Source organism: Vespa velutina, chromosome 1 (assembly GCF_912470025.1).
Source record: "Vespa velutina chromosome 1, iVesVel2.1, whole genome shotgun sequence".
In the NCBI taxonomy this organism is placed as follows: Eukaryota; Metazoa; Arthropoda; class Insecta; order Hymenoptera; family Vespidae; genus Vespa; species Vespa velutina.
Window position 1 is genome coordinate 10,447,150 of NC_062188.1, and position 18,397 is coordinate 10,465,546.

Below are 18,397 nucleotides of genomic sequence, written 5' to 3' on the forward strand. Positions count from 1 at the left end.
ACATTTCACTGATAATATTTTTTCTCTTTCTTTCATTATTTATTTATATATATATTTTTTTTTCTATATTTTCTTTTGTTCAACGTCCATACGATTCTAATTTCCATAAATAGATAGGTATGGATATATAAAAAGGTTTGAAAACATTGTGATCATTTCCAAGATCACTCATGTGTTAATAGATTTTATGACGAAGCCCGAAGAGAAGCTCGCATAGTGACGGCTCTTATTACGTGATTCTCTCTTTAAACTGGGTTAGTTTTCGTGATGGTCGACGTTCGTCCTCATTTGTCCAGACTGAGTCAGTGCGATGACTCATACACGTTGGTCGATGACCTTTAAACTTCCATTTCGAAAAATCATGTCGATCGTATTCCAAACGTTTGTCAATCATAATGACTATTATCTATATAAAAAATGATTCGTCAATATTATTGAATATGAAAGATGATTACCAAAAATCATGTCAATTGTGTTACAAGCGTCTATTAAAAGATAAAAAAAAATAAAAATTATTAACGATTAATTTTATTTCAAAAAATTATCCGTCAATATAATTGAATTTAATAAATGATCATAAAATTAATAACAAAGATATATTTCGTTTTTGTTATAATAAGTTTCGAAACGAAAGAAAATCTTAGTTCAAATGATCACGAACGATTTACTTTATTTCTTTTATATATATATATATTTATATACGAAACTCCAACCGGGAAATGAGAAAAGTTTACTCGTAAGATTACCCTTAAGCCGAAAGCCCAGACTAGTACCACGAAAAGTTCGAAAAGACGTTCGAGACAACGTCCACAAGTGGCGCGTTCGGTAGTTTGAGTTAGTTTCAAATTCTCTCTCGTGTTTCAGGACGTGAAAATTAGAATTATATTCCACGTTCCTATAGCTTACACTCTCCCATTTAGAATATCAACGGCAAACGTAGACTACTTATTACATAATTGCCTACGTGATATTTTGCAATTATATAGGAGATTTAAACGTTATACCTTTTACTATTTATCTATATATATTCGATAACGAATACGTTGATCGCCACTATTATTAATTTATTATCCATACTCTCCTGCTTTAACATGTATTATTTATCAAAATCGTGACTAAGCTGATCTATGATCTTCAAATTGTGATTTTTCTTTTTGTTTTCCGAAGGCTTACAAGTACCCTGATGCTCTCATACTCGACACGTTATTAACAGCTTATAAGATATATAATATACCGATTTTAAGTCAATTTTGTTAATATCGTTAATTGCATTATGTAATAAGGTTTCGCTCATTTCATAATAGCTCGATTTTATATTATTTTGTATTAAAAATATTGGATAAAAGATATAATACAATTTTTACTATTATAAATATAACTCTAAAAGAATTATTATTCTTATATAGTTATAATTGTATCATTTATATATATATATATATATATATATATATATATATATATATATATATAATACAATTTGCTCTACTATGATTACAATAAACAAAGTCAGCTAATTTTTGTTAAATTTCCTATAAATTTTCTAATCTCACATATATAATGATATATTGTTCATTCCTTTTCTTAAATTTTATTATTTAATTAATTTCGTAAAAAAGGTGTATGTCTGTGTGCGTGTGTGTATGTGTGTACTTACTATAGTATAATTTATGTATTATAGTAGATATAATAATGTTTGCTCGTAATGCTTTAAAAAGTTTAAAAAATCAATCGGCTTGTACTGTCTGCGGTGATTGAGTTTCAACGAGCTTTTAAAGCCACTAAGGGTAATTTTAATTTTAGAATCTAAATTGTAATTTTAGAATCTAAAAGAACCACCATCGTGTTCATACATACAACTGATATACCAGAATCCATAGAGATACCACCAATGATTATTTTCTAATCCAGACCATTAAATTTAGATTTTATGGTCTGTGTAGGAAACTCATCAGCTTGACTGGATCTCGAAAAATTTTGTATTAATTGACGGCTTCCCGCAAAGCTCGAAGGTCAAAATGGATTTTTTTTTTTTTTTTTTTTTAATACTCAACCTTGGAAAAAATTACAAATTGTAGAAGTTCATTATCAACAAAGTGCATAAATAAATTTCGTTCTTTTGTCTCTTTGAAAATGCAATTATTTTTTTCCCTCGTGTTCGCATCATTAGTTTGAATATGACGAAAATTCATGCTTCATAGATCATAATGATATTCTCAAATATTTTAATTAATCACATTGCATAACAATGCATTTACTATCTCTCTCCCTCCCTCCCTCCCTCTCTCTCCCTCTCTTTTTCTCTTTCTCTCTCTCTCTCTCTCTCTCTCTCTCTCTCTCTCTCTTTCTCTCACTCTTTCTCTTCTATTCATTTTTTTATTAAAAATAAACAATTACTTTAATATCGATAAAAATTATCTCGATGTTTATTCTTCAAATTTTTATGATGATCAATCGACAATTATATTATAAATCTAAAGTAAAATCATGAGAATTTGTTTTTTGTTTTTGTTTTTGCTTTTGTTTTTGTTTTTATTTTTGTTTTTGTTTTTGTTTTTTTACATAGACATTACAATTTTCCTCAAAGCAATTTTTTTGTCAACGTGCATTATAATATTGTCTATGATTGAGTTATATAGTCCGCTTATAATCGATAAAATTACTAGAGAAAAATTATGATAAAAGAGTAAAGCCTTCATTTGTCGTAATGTCGTCAATTCCTCGTTTAACTTCTTACACCAAGTAGTTCATTACTACGTCCTTTGTGAGTGTCCCAAGTGCTTCGAAGAGACGTTAAATTTGAGCACGAGTACGAAGTGGATCCCCAACGCTGTTAACTCCTATCGTCCCTCGTCATCGTGGTACGCAATTTACGAGACGCATCTTCTTGACGTTAGGACGTCGTCTTCGATGTCGAAATCCTTTTAAAACATTAGAAACACCGTTTTACACGTAAAACTTTCTTCTTATTAAGATCATTGAATTTATCTTTACGCAATCCACATTTCCTTTTGTAAATTATTTAATTGACATAATTATCGATAAATCAATAATTATTTTTTAATAAATTGAATAAGTTGTTTTAAGTCGATTTGACAAATTTTTCTAAAATGTTTTTATTAAACATTTCGAAATATCTTATGATAAATCGATAAATCATTGTAATATAAATTAAAATCAAATGCAAACTGATAAATATAATATCAATTAAATTTAGCAAATTTTTTTACTTGTCTTTTACAAACTTGAGATGAAATAAAATACAAGTCTATTATAAAAAATTGTTTAAATGTATATAAAAATAAAATACAAAAAAAAAAGATTTTAATTCGATAATTTAAAGGAAAGAAAAAACTAAACGAAGATGAAAAACTATTTAAATACAAAAGGAGAGTAAAATAAAATGCAAATTTGGTGTAAACATTGAAAAGAAAGAAAATTGTATATACAAGAAAGAATTTAATTCTCTTTCGTATTATTATTATTATAATCTGTGTGATCGACATAGTGAACTCGCTTGAATTATACTAATGAAAGTAGCTTTTGCAAATGACACGAGTTCAATCGTTATCTTAATGTCCGTCGTAAATCTTGTTCAAGTTAAAAGGGAAACTCTCGTGTGAATTAATTATTATGTATCAGGTCTCGGTAACGGCGAGAAAATTCGAAACTCGCCGATAACGTTATTTTTATCTTGCACTTAGTGAGATTAATACATAGTTTAGAATTCTCGATATGTGTGATACCTGCATATGTGTTACTCTCACGATTTCCTTAACAAAACTTAATTGCAAGAGTCTTTCCTCACACTTCACTTCGACTCGCTTCCTTCGCGTTCGCAAACGCGCTTTACACGTCACGGATGACAAACAGAATAATCGCTAACGCGGACGAATGGTCGACTAGAATGCACGACTGAGAAACTGCCATGTTGTACCAGCGTTACGATAAAATTTCAACGGACTTGCACGGACGTTGAATCCTTTGCGATTTATGCGACATGTAATTGTCTCTGGAAAATATTTGCAAAAGAAAAGAAGAAACAAAAAAAAAAAAATTAAGAAATAACAATGTATACAAGAAATGAAATAAGCGTACTTACGTATTTAAAAAAAAGGGACTTAAAATTTTGTAACCATTAAGTTAGAAATTAATTAAATAATCTTTAGCTTCGTGTGAACGACAAATTTGTGAAAAATTATATTGAACAAAAATGTCTGATCAATAAAATGCAATAAATGGTTTTTCGAAAGTTAATTTATTATATTTGAATGTTTCGATAAATGTTTAAAAAATAATACTCGACTATAATTTTTTTTTAACCAATTACGCGATCGTTGATTCCGAATTTTCGGAATTTAATTAATTAAATAACATATCCATCTGTGATTTAGTTTCGAAAAATTTGCCGGTTGTTATAATTTTATGAGAGTTAATTAATGTGAACAATTAATTCTGTTCGTTGTTATTACGTTAAAAAACTTCATCATTTCAAGATGATTACATGAATAAGCAAATTTTTTATAACGAAAAAAATTTAAGGAAGTTACTTTTCGTAAAGCTTTCTCTCAAATAATTAAACTAGCCCTTTTCGCCAGAAGCAAACACGACAACGACGAGAAATTCCTACGCTACCTCTTCTTAAATATCTGACATAACGGATAATTAGCGAAAAGATCGGGCGATCATTAAATTTTGCGAGATACCAAAGTAAAGAGAGAAGAGACGAGTGTTGAGATATTAATCGAATGCATTAAGGATCGCAAATTGGTTGAAGTCAAAAACACTCCGTCTTTCTCTCTCTTTCCCTCTCTCTTTCACTCTTTCTCGTTTATTTTTGTGTGTATATATATATATATATATATATATATATATATATATATATATTTCCCCATTTACTTAAACGAAATTTACGATGCGCCAAAAACGAAGACATCGAATTTCTCGATTCCTCTCGTGCAATCGGAATTCAGGTCGAGGAAGCCATCGCGTAACAACCAGATTCGTCCTGTGTGTACCGACGATTATTCTGAAGCATCCGTTGAGTTTTCATCGAGCGAGAAAAAGAGAAGTGGGTAGAGATAAATAGAAACAAGAGAGAGAGAGAGAGAGAGAGAGAGAGAGAGAGAGAGAGAGAGAGAGAGAGAGAGAGAGAGAGAGAGAAGATGAGAAAGAGTTTTCGCGTTCGATAATCAGAAATACGACGATGCTGTACCTCGTTCGAGAGTCGACTCGTACATCAAGCTAACGCTCCGGTTTTTCATTCGACGCTTCGTAATTCACTCCCTTCTCATTTTCCATCTCCCCAAGCCTCACTATCATCCTTGTCCCTCGCGACCAATTTCATTTTCCGTTCTTCCTTCTATCCTCTTTTCCTTTTTATTCCTTCTCACACACACACACACACAAACACACTTTTACTTTTTTTCTTTTTAAACGAGATCTCATCTTTTTATTTTAATTTGTATTTCTTATGTACTATATTATCTCTTATTTTATTTAATATTTTCTCTTTTGATTTTTCTTTATCATTTATTTTGTATATCATAAAAGAAAGAGAAAAAAATGTTGATGAAAAAGGAACAACTTTTATTTTATTATTTATTATTGTATATTTATTAAAATTATTTTTCTCTTTGTCTATCAATGAAATAAAATCGCCAAAAGATTCATAGAGTTCTCCCTCTTTCTCTCTCTCTCTCTCTCTCTCTCTCTCTCTCTCTTCTTCTTCTTCTTCTTCTTCTTTTTTTAATATTTAACAATTTTTCTTTCCTTTCTTCCTTTCTTCCTTCTGTGGTATTTCCTTTGGATCGTTCTTTACCATTATTGTCATGGATGTTTTCAAGACGATACACTGAGGAATCAAGTATTATCGCAACTTACAAATGTTTCGTTATCGGTGATTCTTATGCGAGTCGTGTCCAGGGACGACCCACTGATCCTCTCGATCCGTAGACGATCTTTGCCAGAAGCACTTCCAGTATCTCGAAATGCAGTTACTTTGATATTTCCTGAAGATCAAGTTCTATTCCATTGTAGTTTTCATCGATTTTCCTTCTTTCCATTTTTGTTTTTATCTTTCGATTTATTGTTAACATTGATATTCTCATAAAAATGATTTTTTGTAAAAATAATTTTATTTCTTTTTTACAGAAATTTAATTTTTGAAATAATTTTCTGTAAGAATATTTAAAGATTTTACTGTTAAGAAATATAATTCTCATGATAACGATAAAATTCGTATCGCGTATTATATTTTTAATATTTATCAATACAAAACATCGATAAGAAAAATGTGAGAGATAAATAAGGCGGAAATGACGAGGTACATTGAAAATTTCTCTATCTATATTTTCTAGTCAATTGACAATCTAAAAGAAAAAGATACTGTTTCACAATAACGTATAAATAAAACGAAAAGCTAACAATAAGTGGAAAATCAAGCGAGACGAAACAATTTGCAGGACGCGTATCTAATCAAGTCAATTCTACGGGCATCGTGATTTTTGCAAGACGACCCACGCGTAGAAAAGGATGGAACGGATAGACGACGATGAAGGATCAAGAAAAAGCTAAGTAGAAAGAAAAAAGAGAGGCAGAGAAAGAAAAAGAGAGAGAGGGAGAAAGAGAGTACAGCAGGTTGTCGATTCGACCAGGTCGATCAGTGTATACTCGACAGCGAATGTGTGCACACGCGTGATCGCGAGTAGAGAGAAAGAAAGATAAAGAGATAGAAAGAGAAAAAAGACAGAGAGAAAGAGAGAGAGAAAATTGAGAGAGAGAGAGAGAGAGAGAGAGAGAGAGAGAGAGAGAAAATTGAGAATGGTGCTGAGAAAAGAAAGACGAAAATAGAAGTAGCCTCGGATAATTCATCGAGGGCGAATTGTGCGAAACGCTTCAATACATTTTATGTCAATTTGATTTCTTAAGAATTCTCTTTTTCAGAAACAAAAAAAAAAAGAAAAATAGAAAAAAAATACAACTTTAATTACTTTTTTCCCTTTAAAATTTGTAATGTATTATTCCCACTATAATTTCTTTCCGAAAAATTTCAATCAAAATCAAAATTTAAATAATATTGAATAATATTTATTGTATCGATCTACGATCTAATTGTCGATTATGATATGACGAGATAATCGACATTTTATTTTCGAGTGTCATTCTTGCGATTTAATTTTGTTTCATTCGTCGAAATTGATTAGTGTTAATACCGTTAATGATATCAATCGTTCACGAATGTTCTTAATTATTAATTGTTGAATCTACAAAGAGAATCGCGAAGATGCTCGAGCTCGTAGAAAGAAAAGCGAATGGAATTTCGTGGCACGGACGACGCACTGAAAATCTCGCAGACATTACCAACAACTCGAAGGGGATATTTTTGATGAAGAAAGAGAAGGACGTACCGCGTGAGAAACGATGGAAAAGAGATAGTAAAGGTCTCTTGTGTTCTCTCGGCCAGCTAGGATACAATGATTCTTCATATAGTCCAGACACGCTTGGCACGTGGAAATTTCACAGAATTACTCATAGAAGGTAAATCGATTAATTCTAAAATGCATGTGGTTCGGCAATAACAATCTATTTACGATAAAGTAAATCTAGTTTAATACATTGAAATCAATTGAAAATTTTGTATATTTTATCCTGAATGCCCCAATATAATTTGCATTATTGTAAACATATAATGATAAATTATTGTAGTAGTATTTAATTAAATAAGACTATATATTTATCAATAGTCGGCCAAATTTTAAAATAATAAATAACAAATGTTAAATTTTAAATATAAAAACTTTAAAAAATAGCAGAAAAAAGTAATAACATATTGTAAATACTGCAATGGGGGTCAGCACTACCTTTGTTTATTTTCATACAGTTTATCACGAAATCTAATTTTTATAAAATATTATGTTAGTTATCTTTTAAAACAAAAAAATCAAATGTATCGTTCAATAATATTTAAAATAATAATTTACAACTACATATCATAAATACATAATTCATTATTCTATTTGTAGCAAGTGAGAGAAATGTAATATATGTGCAACAATTTAGTTTTTTATTAAATTGCGTAAACGACATTATGATAATGTACTGTTTTCCCATTATACTGTAATATTTACTGAATAGCTATGATATATTTTTTTCTTCAAAATGTTAAAAAAAAAAAAAAAGAAAAATGCATCAAATAATTAATATTATTTATTTTTTTGTTAACAAAAATTATAAGAAAGAAATATCTAACAAAACATAAGCACCGATCATAACTAACGATTAATGCGACCGCATAATTACGCAAGGATCCTTCGACTGTTTTCATATTCACCTACTTTCAATTGTTGATATATATTTCCGCACGCCTACGAAACTACAATATAACGCATGTATTTATAATATGTATATATATATATATATATATATATGTATGTGTGTGTATATACGTGTATATATGTATATATGTATGTGTGTGTGTGTGTGTACGATATGACCACATTTAAAAAATACACTAGTCTTATAACGCTGATACTTAGCTCAATAACGCAAAGATATCGCTGATAACGCTGAAAACTGTAAAGAATTTACAAATATACGTATAAATTAAGAGATCTTCTCGGAATCCCTTGGAATCCAGTTTATCTTCTAGATTTTATGGTTCTTTCCTTTTATAAAAATAGGTAAATAGATGAATAAATAAATGTTCAATTGCATTTATAGATATGTCGAATGATTAATACAAATAGTTGAAATAAAATAATGAACTATAACAAGTAAACATAGCTATTTAATAAATATAGATCAGATTAAAGATTAATCTAATATATTAATTTATCTAAGACTAATATAATATTAATCCATATAAATTTGATATCTAATATTAATCTAATTTAATAATTATATGATCTAACAACAATATAATAGTAATTACAAAAAAAAGTTATTAGGATAAAAATTAAATAGAAATGATTTAATTATTAAAGATAGAGAAGTAAAGTCTATTTTCTATGACAAGAATCGATTGATAAAAGAAAGAGATTGAAAAATAATCAGACTTGGGTCATGATTCGTGTTAGTGATTATTACCGCTTTAAGGGTCGATATTAACGAGCTGTCTGTAACACGTACGATCATTATTTTTCGGACGATGCAAAAGTGCAATAGAGAAAGTCATAGTGAAAGGAAAGCTGCGTGGGCGACAGTCGCAGGTGCGTAGTAGTTCTGGTCGGGCCGGCAGGTCAGGGCCGGAGAACAAGACTCCCCTTCTATACATATGTATATATATATATATATATATGTATATATATATATATATAAAACTTTTATCAATACTTTTTCAACCCTCAACCAACCCTCGATGTCCATTCCATGGAAAAGAATTTTTCTATTCGACTCCACGAATCCGATCGAGATTCCACAACCTGTATCGAACGAGCACATTCTTTAAACGTACATACATCGAATTCCACGATGGCTTTCAGATTGACGTGATTTTTCGAAATTTCCATTCGTTCCAATGCACTTCGTGCTTCCCGTTCGAATTTTAAATATAAGAGAGATCGAATAAAAAACAACTATGTATACATACAATGATAAAAAGTGATGTTACAAAATTAAATAACACGAGATATATTAATTAAAAGACAAATTAAAGATAAATTAAAAAGGTATTCCATGTATTCGGTGATGAATACAAAATTATATACATAAATAAATAAAAAATACGAGATATAAAACAAAGAGGAGGAAGAGATACATCAAATAAAGAGGAAAAAAAAACTATAGAAACATTTAATGTGATAAATAAAAATTGACTTATGCAAAAATAAAAAAGAAAGAGAGAGAGAGAGAGAGAGAGGGGAGAAAAAAATATTTCATTGGGGCATAATAATTCTAAACAAAGACAGGAAATGAAACAAATCATTCCATCGCCTTGAGATTCAAGTGTTACATGATCTCCGGATCTCCGGGGGACAAAATGCGCATGACTCGAAGAACAGGTAAGATCTTCGTGGAAGGAATTGCGTTCTTCTTACGATATCGTGAAGGAATGATTAGTATCAAATGCATATGGTTATTAGTTCGAGCAAAGAGACACACCGTCACTCTATTATGAGTCTTGCGGCGTGTTCTTTCTATAAAGCTGATACCGCTCGTAATCGATATCACATGTCACTTTGGTAATATTATCAGCACCTTGTGCTGTAATATCACGAATTGGAACAAATACGTATATGTGTGTGTGTTTCTATATTCGTGCATGTGTATATATTTACATACATATGTACGTCTATATAAAGTATATACGCATACATATGAACGTCTATATAAAGTATATACGCATATATATATATATATATATACATACATATGACTATGGTATCGTTAGTAAACTTATAATTACGATGTAAACTCCGATAACACGTATTTGTATCACCCCAAAATTATCGATTTGATTATCTCTTGTATATCGACTAATCGCACTTTGTTGAACGTGTCTATTACTCGCTTTCTAATATCAATTTTGTATCTCGCAAAATCAATTGTTCTTAAACTGAATATCACGAATATTTGCGACTTTAGTACTTGAGTTTCTCGTTGATTAGAATCGATAAATTAGTTATAAGAAAAAAAGAAAGAAAAGAAACGAGTTTTTTTTTTTCAATCGGAATAAGAAAAAAAATTAGTTAGGGGAAAAAAAGGAACATCCAATAACGGAACTGATTTTACATACAATGCCTATTCAAATTGATTAAATTAAGAATTCTGATTAGAAGGGATATCGTATTTATTCAGTTGATTCATAAATAAATAATGTTAGAAGAGTAAGGAATTTATTAAAATAATTTATAAAGTTTATATACAATAATAATTTATTATAATATAAGTATGGAATTTATTAAGATAAACTAGCAATTATTTATGAATCAGTACAATATAATGTATTAAATAAAACGATCGTTTGATTCAATTTGGGACTGAATATTTGTCCGTACGAGTCAATCGAATGAAAGGTGCATACGAGCGATAAATCGAAGCTTAAATCGAATATTAGCGTCATTCCTAATGACTCTTGCTCAATGGTCGCTCGTTTCGCATTCAATGAGATGCGGATGCGCAATAATGTACCGGGGATCGCGAATTGTGCAATAATTTGCGTTTAACCATGGGAACCTTTGTCGGAACTCGATGGAACTCGATGGAACTGGAAACTCGTTTCGCATAATTACATTGATAATAATTTCTGATTCGATCCTTATCGCGAAATGTTATCTCTTGCAAGTATATAAAAGTTACACGTAACTATTAGAATATAGTGTAAATATTCTTATTTTTTTTGTTTTTATTTTCTTTTATTTATTTTTTTTTTTTTCATTGCACAAATTTATCGTATATAAAACACACATTTGAATAAAATATTAATATAATTTGAATAAATTTGTATCTAATATAAGAATTAAAATTAAGTAAAAAAAAGAAGAAAGGAATGTAAATAATTTTAAAAAACAATATATTTAAAAAATGAACGATTTTACAAGAAATTTCATACAAGTTTAATGCCGAGATTCGCACCGTCGTTAATTACTCCTATTTACGGACTGTCGAGTAGCCCATGGCGCACTGTTCGAGCGGTTCGTCCCTGACACGACGACATTCCTTAGCCGGACAACGCTAGTAATATGCATTTGCATTAATAGCGGCAATACAAACAGGCGCGATGTAGCCGCACGAAATGATTTCGCTGCTCACGCGTGGCGGAAATGTTTTCGATCGTTCGTCCGATTTTTCAATACTTCATTAATCATTCCAAATGATTCACTGAATCTTTTTATTTCTTCGTTTTCAATGTCGAAAATAGAATATCATGCGTATAAATAATATATAATTATTACATATAATTATCTATCATAATAATAGCATATAATTAACAGTAATATATATGTATTTGTATCACAGTTTGTGTGTACGTGTGTATGCGCGTGTCTATGTTTATGTATGTACAATATATAGATTATATTTATATACAATATATAGAGAATATCTTGTCTACGACATTAAAAATAAAAGAAGACGTATATGTACCACATATATATATATATATATATATATATATATATATATATATGTTACATACATGTTACATATAATATGGTACATATGCGTCTTCTATATATATATTTATTCAAAAATAAATCTATAGCCTGTTTAAAGATTCGTAGATTATAATTTAGTATTATTTTAAATCTAATTAAATATAATACCTCATAAAATTAACCTGTGTATGTTGTGTTTTATAGCCTACATATATTAATATATACATATGTATATATTTTTATATATAACATATACGTATATACATATATATCATTAGTAATTTGTTTGATATGAAATTTCATTTACATACGCTCAATTATATCTTCATTTATCGTCATGAAAACGTCATGCCAGATGGCAATGATGCTGCCTTTAGCTCGATCATCATCTAAATTTCAAATATACGAGAAGAAAGATAATTTACAACGGAGACTTCCCCCTTTAGAAAAGTTGAATTCCACATAAACATACACGTTCTTTCTTGAATACGATGAATATTTTTAAATGATCGAGTTAAATGAAACACCTTATATAACGTCAGACGTAAGCATGTAAAACGTGTCAGAGGGTTGTGCGTTCAGTGAAACCATGAATACGATCGTGCTTGAATGGGGAGTACGGTCATAGGGAAGAGAAACAGAAAAAAAAGCTTGGAGGCAAACACGCATTCCTTTGAAATGGTACACGTCATTCGCACCTCGGCAAAACGAATCGTGAAAAATCTAACAGCAGAACCCGGAAAATTTTCGCAAACGATGAAAATATACGAAGAGATTGGTTAAATTAACCAGAGTGATTTACTCCTTTCCTTTTACTCTCTCTCTCTTCCTCCCTCACTCCCTCCATTCATCCATCCATCCATCCATCCATCCATCCATCCATATATCCATCTATCTATCTATCTTTTCCTCTCTCTATCTTTTCCTCTCTTTATCTTTTCCTTTCTTCATCTTTTCTTCTCTCTATCTTTGCACTAATTTGTCTTTCATTTAAGCGACCAACGAGAAAGTTTTTAATTTTAAACAATTTCACATAAACCAACAGACGAGCCAGACATGTCTCCTTTCTATTTCTTTCTATATCTTTTTTCTTTCACTCTTGGACAATCTATTTGCGTTAGCGACACTAAACGTTTTCTTCGAGGAAAAAAATTGAAGGGAAAGCTTAGAAAAATATATCTGGTATTTTTATTAATCAGTAACACAAATTTTAATCGAACCAGGGAAAATCCATATCCTATGACTCATAAAAATATTTGATATTGATCGACGTTCCTTGTCACTAAACATTTTTATTGAATCATCACATTCGATTCGTCACAGATGTATCTCCCATTTTTTTATTTTTTTAATCTTTTCAAGGAAATTTTTTGAATCTTTCAGAAAGATTGATATATCCTTGAATTTATACTACCATTGTATAGAAGTAATAAGATTTACGAGATAGAATAAATCGTCGTTTGGATTGCATTTGGGATAGTTGATTTCTAATTCGCTTTCGATTATTTTGAGGTCAACTGTTAATGTCATTTGACTTGTCTTGAGTCTCTAACTGTCTCCATTTCATCGAATAAAAATGCGAGTATAGAAATTTCGTTTGATTTTCAATTGTATTTATTACAAGGAATATATTTACGTGCAATCGTTTGATTTTTTCGTTAAAAATCGTCGATTGTTTCATTCCAGGTGAATCAATGAAAACTTAAAGATTTCTTTTAATACGATCAGTTATGCAAATTCAAATGATTTTGAGCTGATAATTTGGGTTAAAAATTAACTCATTAAATTATTGTTTCTCATTGTCGATAAAAAGTAAAACTGATTTTCTAATGATTCTACGATAATTATTTTTATATTATTATATATTGACTGAAACCAATTAAACTTTCGTTCTTATAATATACCGTATATATGTTTAAACGAAAATTATTTTCATATCATTCTCTTCGTCTAGATTATTTCACTTTCACTACTACTCTATATTGAAAATGTTAAACACGCATATACCGAGACTCGACTTCAATTAAGATTCTATTTATTCCTATTTATTTTTTTGCAGCCATGAGGGGATGAGCACTGGGACAGGAGATGGAGGTGGAAGCGGAGGTGGTAGTGTACAGGGTGGTGGAGGTGGAAGAAATACACCACCTCATGGATCGCCCACCCCCATGGACAAGGCGACTTTAAAAGTCCATTTACCCAACGGTAATTGAATTTTATCTTTCTTAATAACTTTGTGATATCCATCGAAAGATTGACAGGGTAAAACCTGATCAAAGATTTAATAAATCGAAGCTGATGATGAAATATTTGTTTTGTTTATCCTTTGATCATATATTTTAATTTGACAGGTGGTTTTAATGTCGTTAAATTTGGTGATGCTATCGACGTCAAAGGGATCATCTCCTTGGTAACCAGTCGACTCGCCGTTGGTACCAGACATTATCGAAATCTCTATGCGATGAGATTGCATCATCCAGGATCTGGTGAGAGTTACTGGTTGCATCAAGATACCACCATGTACCAGGTATTCAATAAAATAAAAGTAAATTTAAATAATAAATACATATTAGATGTGCAAATAAGTTTGGTGCCTATTTAGCATGATTTTAATGTTTTATTTGTAAAACCAAGAAAAATGTGTTAATTTTCGATATAGTTTCTGTTATTTTTCTCACACACTTATCTCTCATTTTTCGGGCAGCTGACGAATACCGTTTTGATACAAAAATGGTGGTTTTGATTCAATAAAATCAATGATGCTTTTTTCTACCTTCTTGAGAAATTTTAAGTAGGAATCAATTAGGTGATATTACAGCGACCGGAACAGATGATAATTTAGGAGAATAAGGTCTGGTGAATAATCCGCATAAAAGAGAATTTTCCAGAGCAGAGAAGAAATGACTTCCAAGATTTCTTTTGCTATATGTATTCGTATGTTGTCGTGCAGCATAATCACTTGTCTGATTCCACTGCCGGTAAAAAGTCATTTGCGTTCAATTGTGTCATTCAAATTAATCATTTATTGCTATTAACAAACAAAAGTAATCTTTTCTCATAATAAAGAACACTTTTAAAATTTCAACAAATTCCTCGTCCTTCATTTTTTTCTATGGTATTCCATTGGTTTCTTTATCAATAAAATCAAAATTACCACTTCGAAACTTTTCAAACGTTTTTTTACGTTTTTTTTTTACGTTTTATGAGTTACAATATCTTCATCTAAAACGGAACAAATCGTTTCGATAATATAAGTAAAATTATTTTTTAACTGATACGCGAAAAAAATACATTGCCTAATATGCTCCTTTTTAGATCTCATCGTGCAAAGTACTATTTTTTAAAATTATATCCAAAGTAAAGTTATATGGCGCGTTTAAAAGGATGATGTTGATACTTAATATTCCAAAGCACATAGGAAAAATTTTAATTCTAAACAAAATTACAATTGAATGAATGTAAAGGCATCGAACTTGTTTTGTACACCTAATATATGTCTTCGAACTGATATCTAATGATATCAATATTCATTGGATTCAGGTTCAAGAGAAGTATGAAAAGAAACATCCTCATTGCGAGTGGAGGTACGAACTCAGAGTACGATATCTACCGCAAAATCTGAACGATCTCTACGAGAAAGACAAAGTCACATTTTACTATTATTATGATCAGGTAAAATTTCAACGAATAAAATATAATAGAGGGAGATTTTTTTTAAATGATTAAAAAAGATAGTAAAACGATTTATAAGTATAGAATTTGAAGTTGTCGATAGTGGACAACACTCTTTTAATATATAAATAAACCTGTCCTGAATTAAGATACTTCCTTATAATTGACAACTATTTTATTATATAAATTTAGAATAATGAATAGAATTATTTACAACAAAAATCATTCCATAGGTACGAAACGACTACCTCTATGCAAATCATGCTGCACTGGATCAAGACGTAGCCGTTCAATTATGTTGCTTAGAGATACGTTATTTCTTCAAAGACATGCCACAAATGGCTCTCGACAAGAAAAGTAACTTGGAATATTTAGAACGAGAGGTAGATTCAACTTAAAATTTTTCTCAACAAACAGAAGACATATGCGTATATATATATATATATATATATATATATATATATATATATATATATATGCGCATGTGTTTATATATATTTTATATCATATATATTTTAACAAGGAAACATTTTATTAAGGTTGGCTTACATAAGTTTCTTCCACGATCCGTGTTAAACGGAATGAAGCCAAAGGCACTTCGAAAGCTGATACAGCAACATTTCAAGAAAGTAGCTGCTCTTTCGGAATTAGAATGCATGTTTAAGTTCTTTGACTTGCTTCGGGCACATTATAGGTTTGACCAGGAAAGATTTATTTGTGCATTGGGGGTAAGAAAATTTTATATTAAATTGAAAAAATTCAAGAAAAAGAAAAAAAAAAACAAATTCTTTCCATGATATATAAAAGAAATGTAACACGAAATATAAAATTCATTTATCTTTTCATATCCAGTCAAGCTGGTCCATTCCTGTTGAACTAGTCATCGGTCCCGATCTCGGCATATCTTATATGGCTCATCGAGGTGGAACAGTGGTAAGATGACTAACAAAGTCAAATTAAAATCAGTGAGATCCCATTGTGCCTGTTCTTAAACTGATCATCTTTTTTTCTTTGTCGATCATTCTAGCCAACTAGAATGGCGGAGTTCTCACAAATACAATCAATTCAAACGCTCGTTTCTGACTGCAAAGAACATGCCAAAGCATGTATCAAATTAAGAGTCGCTGGAGCAGCTGAAACGCTGAGCATAACTTGCTCTAGTTTGGACCAAGCGGAAAGTCTTGCTGACTTGATAGACGGTTATTGTAGACTAGTGACTGGCAGTAATACTTCATTATGGAATCGAAAAGGTGAACATTTATATTATAAAATATTATACATTTGAAAAAATATTTGGCATGCGCAGTATAAACAGAGTAAATAATAATAATCGACGATATTGTCGAAATGTAAAATCTTTTCATATTTCTTTTTATTATTAATAAGCAGTAATAGCTTGCTGATATGATTCTATTAGAAACGAACAGAGATCTTTAGTTTTGTAAATTTTTAGTAACGATCAACTTATTCATTTCTTGCATAATCTTAAAAATTCATTAATAATCTTTTTTATAAAACTGAAACATTAAGTTACATTAAATAAATAAATTGTTGTCAAGAACTGAGTAATTTGCACGTATTCCCAGTTTACTTTAACAAATTATACTAAGCTGTAACCCTGTTCACACTTCCAAGCTGCATCGTGGAAAAATTATCCCTGTCCATGCAAAGGTTTGTAGTCTTGAAAGATCCTTTTACAATAATTTAAAGCTGTTGTATACAAGCTTGTAGCCAGAGTCATTGCATCGAAGTAAGATTAAGTTTTGTCCCTAATAACTATTAACATTCACCCGTTTGCATGTCCTGGCTACAAACATGACTACATCGTCAAATAAATAAAATATCATATTTATCAAATACTTCCTAGATCTCATTGCTCTTTTTTTTTATTTCCGTTAGATGCACATCCTCCAAAATATAGACAAGATGGTTTCAATAGTCCTGAAAAAAATGTGAGCAAAACAGGAACGATTCTGTCTGAAGATTATGCAGAAATCGTAGACGAGGAAGGAGACTATTCGACTCCAGCCAGTATGTAAAATTATATTTTGTTATTTTCACTTGATACAATTACATTATTAATTTATTAATTTTTCAAATAATTAAATGATATATTCTAATTTTTTAATAATTCTAGCACGCGATTATGAAATAGTCCGTAATCAAGTAGAACTGGGTGAAATTATTGGAGAAGGTCAATTTGGTAATGTTCACAAAGGATCATATAAAGGTAGAGATGGACAAACGCTAGCTGTTGCTGTTAAAACGTGTAAAGTTGATGCGGACCTTGCTACTGCTGAAAAATTCCTCGAAGAAGCATGTACGTGTATAATTCTTATATACTCTCATAAAACTAATTTAAATGTTTGGAATATTTTGTAATTTAAACGTATTTCAGACATCATGCAACAGTTTGAACACCCTCATATAATTAGACTCATTGGAGTATGTTCCGAAGCGCCAATCTGGTTGGTCATGGAATTGGCAAGACTTGGAGAAATGCGTGCATATCTTCAATCTAACAAACATCGATTAGATCTTGCGACTCTTTTACTCTATACATTCCAACTTAGTACCGCTTTATCGTACCTCGAGAGTAAAAAATTTGTACACAGGTATTTAAAAAAAAAACA

The 18,397-nt window shown here is 30.3% G+C and overlaps 1 protein-coding gene across 16 annotated transcripts in view; it reads left to right on the forward strand.

The window, feature by feature from the left end:
- The window catches only part of LOC124948353 (focal adhesion kinase 1), an 80,246-nt gene that overhangs the window by 52,787 nt on the left and 9,062 nt on the right, over nt 1–18,397 (forward strand). For 11 of the 16 annotated variants that reach the window (XM_047491963.1, XM_047491886.1, XM_047491894.1 and 8 more), the window contains 11 exons: nt 14,152–14,297; nt 14,444–14,619; nt 15,633–15,764; nt 15,998–16,147; nt 16,304–16,492; nt 16,617–16,697; nt 16,792–17,014; nt 17,400–17,435; nt 17,664–17,795; nt 17,902–18,084; nt 18,163–18,379. In XM_047491963.1, coding sequence (XP_047347919.1) covers nt 14,162–14,297; nt 14,444–14,619; nt 15,633–15,764; nt 15,998–16,147; nt 16,304–16,492; nt 16,617–16,697; nt 16,792–17,014; nt 17,400–17,435; nt 17,664–17,795; nt 17,902–18,084; nt 18,163–18,379 — 1,655 coding nt within the window. In that variant the 5' untranslated portion in view covers nt 14,152–14,161. Of the gene's footprint in view, nt 1–6,155; nt 7,537–14,151; nt 14,298–14,443; nt 14,620–15,632; nt 15,765–15,997; nt 16,148–16,303; nt 16,493–16,616; nt 16,698–16,791; nt 17,015–17,399; nt 17,436–17,663; nt 17,796–17,901; nt 18,085–18,162; nt 18,380–18,397 lie in introns of those variants that run through there. The other 5 variants (XM_047491863.1, XM_047491845.1, XM_047491854.1 and 2 more) reach the window with 4 other exon arrangements.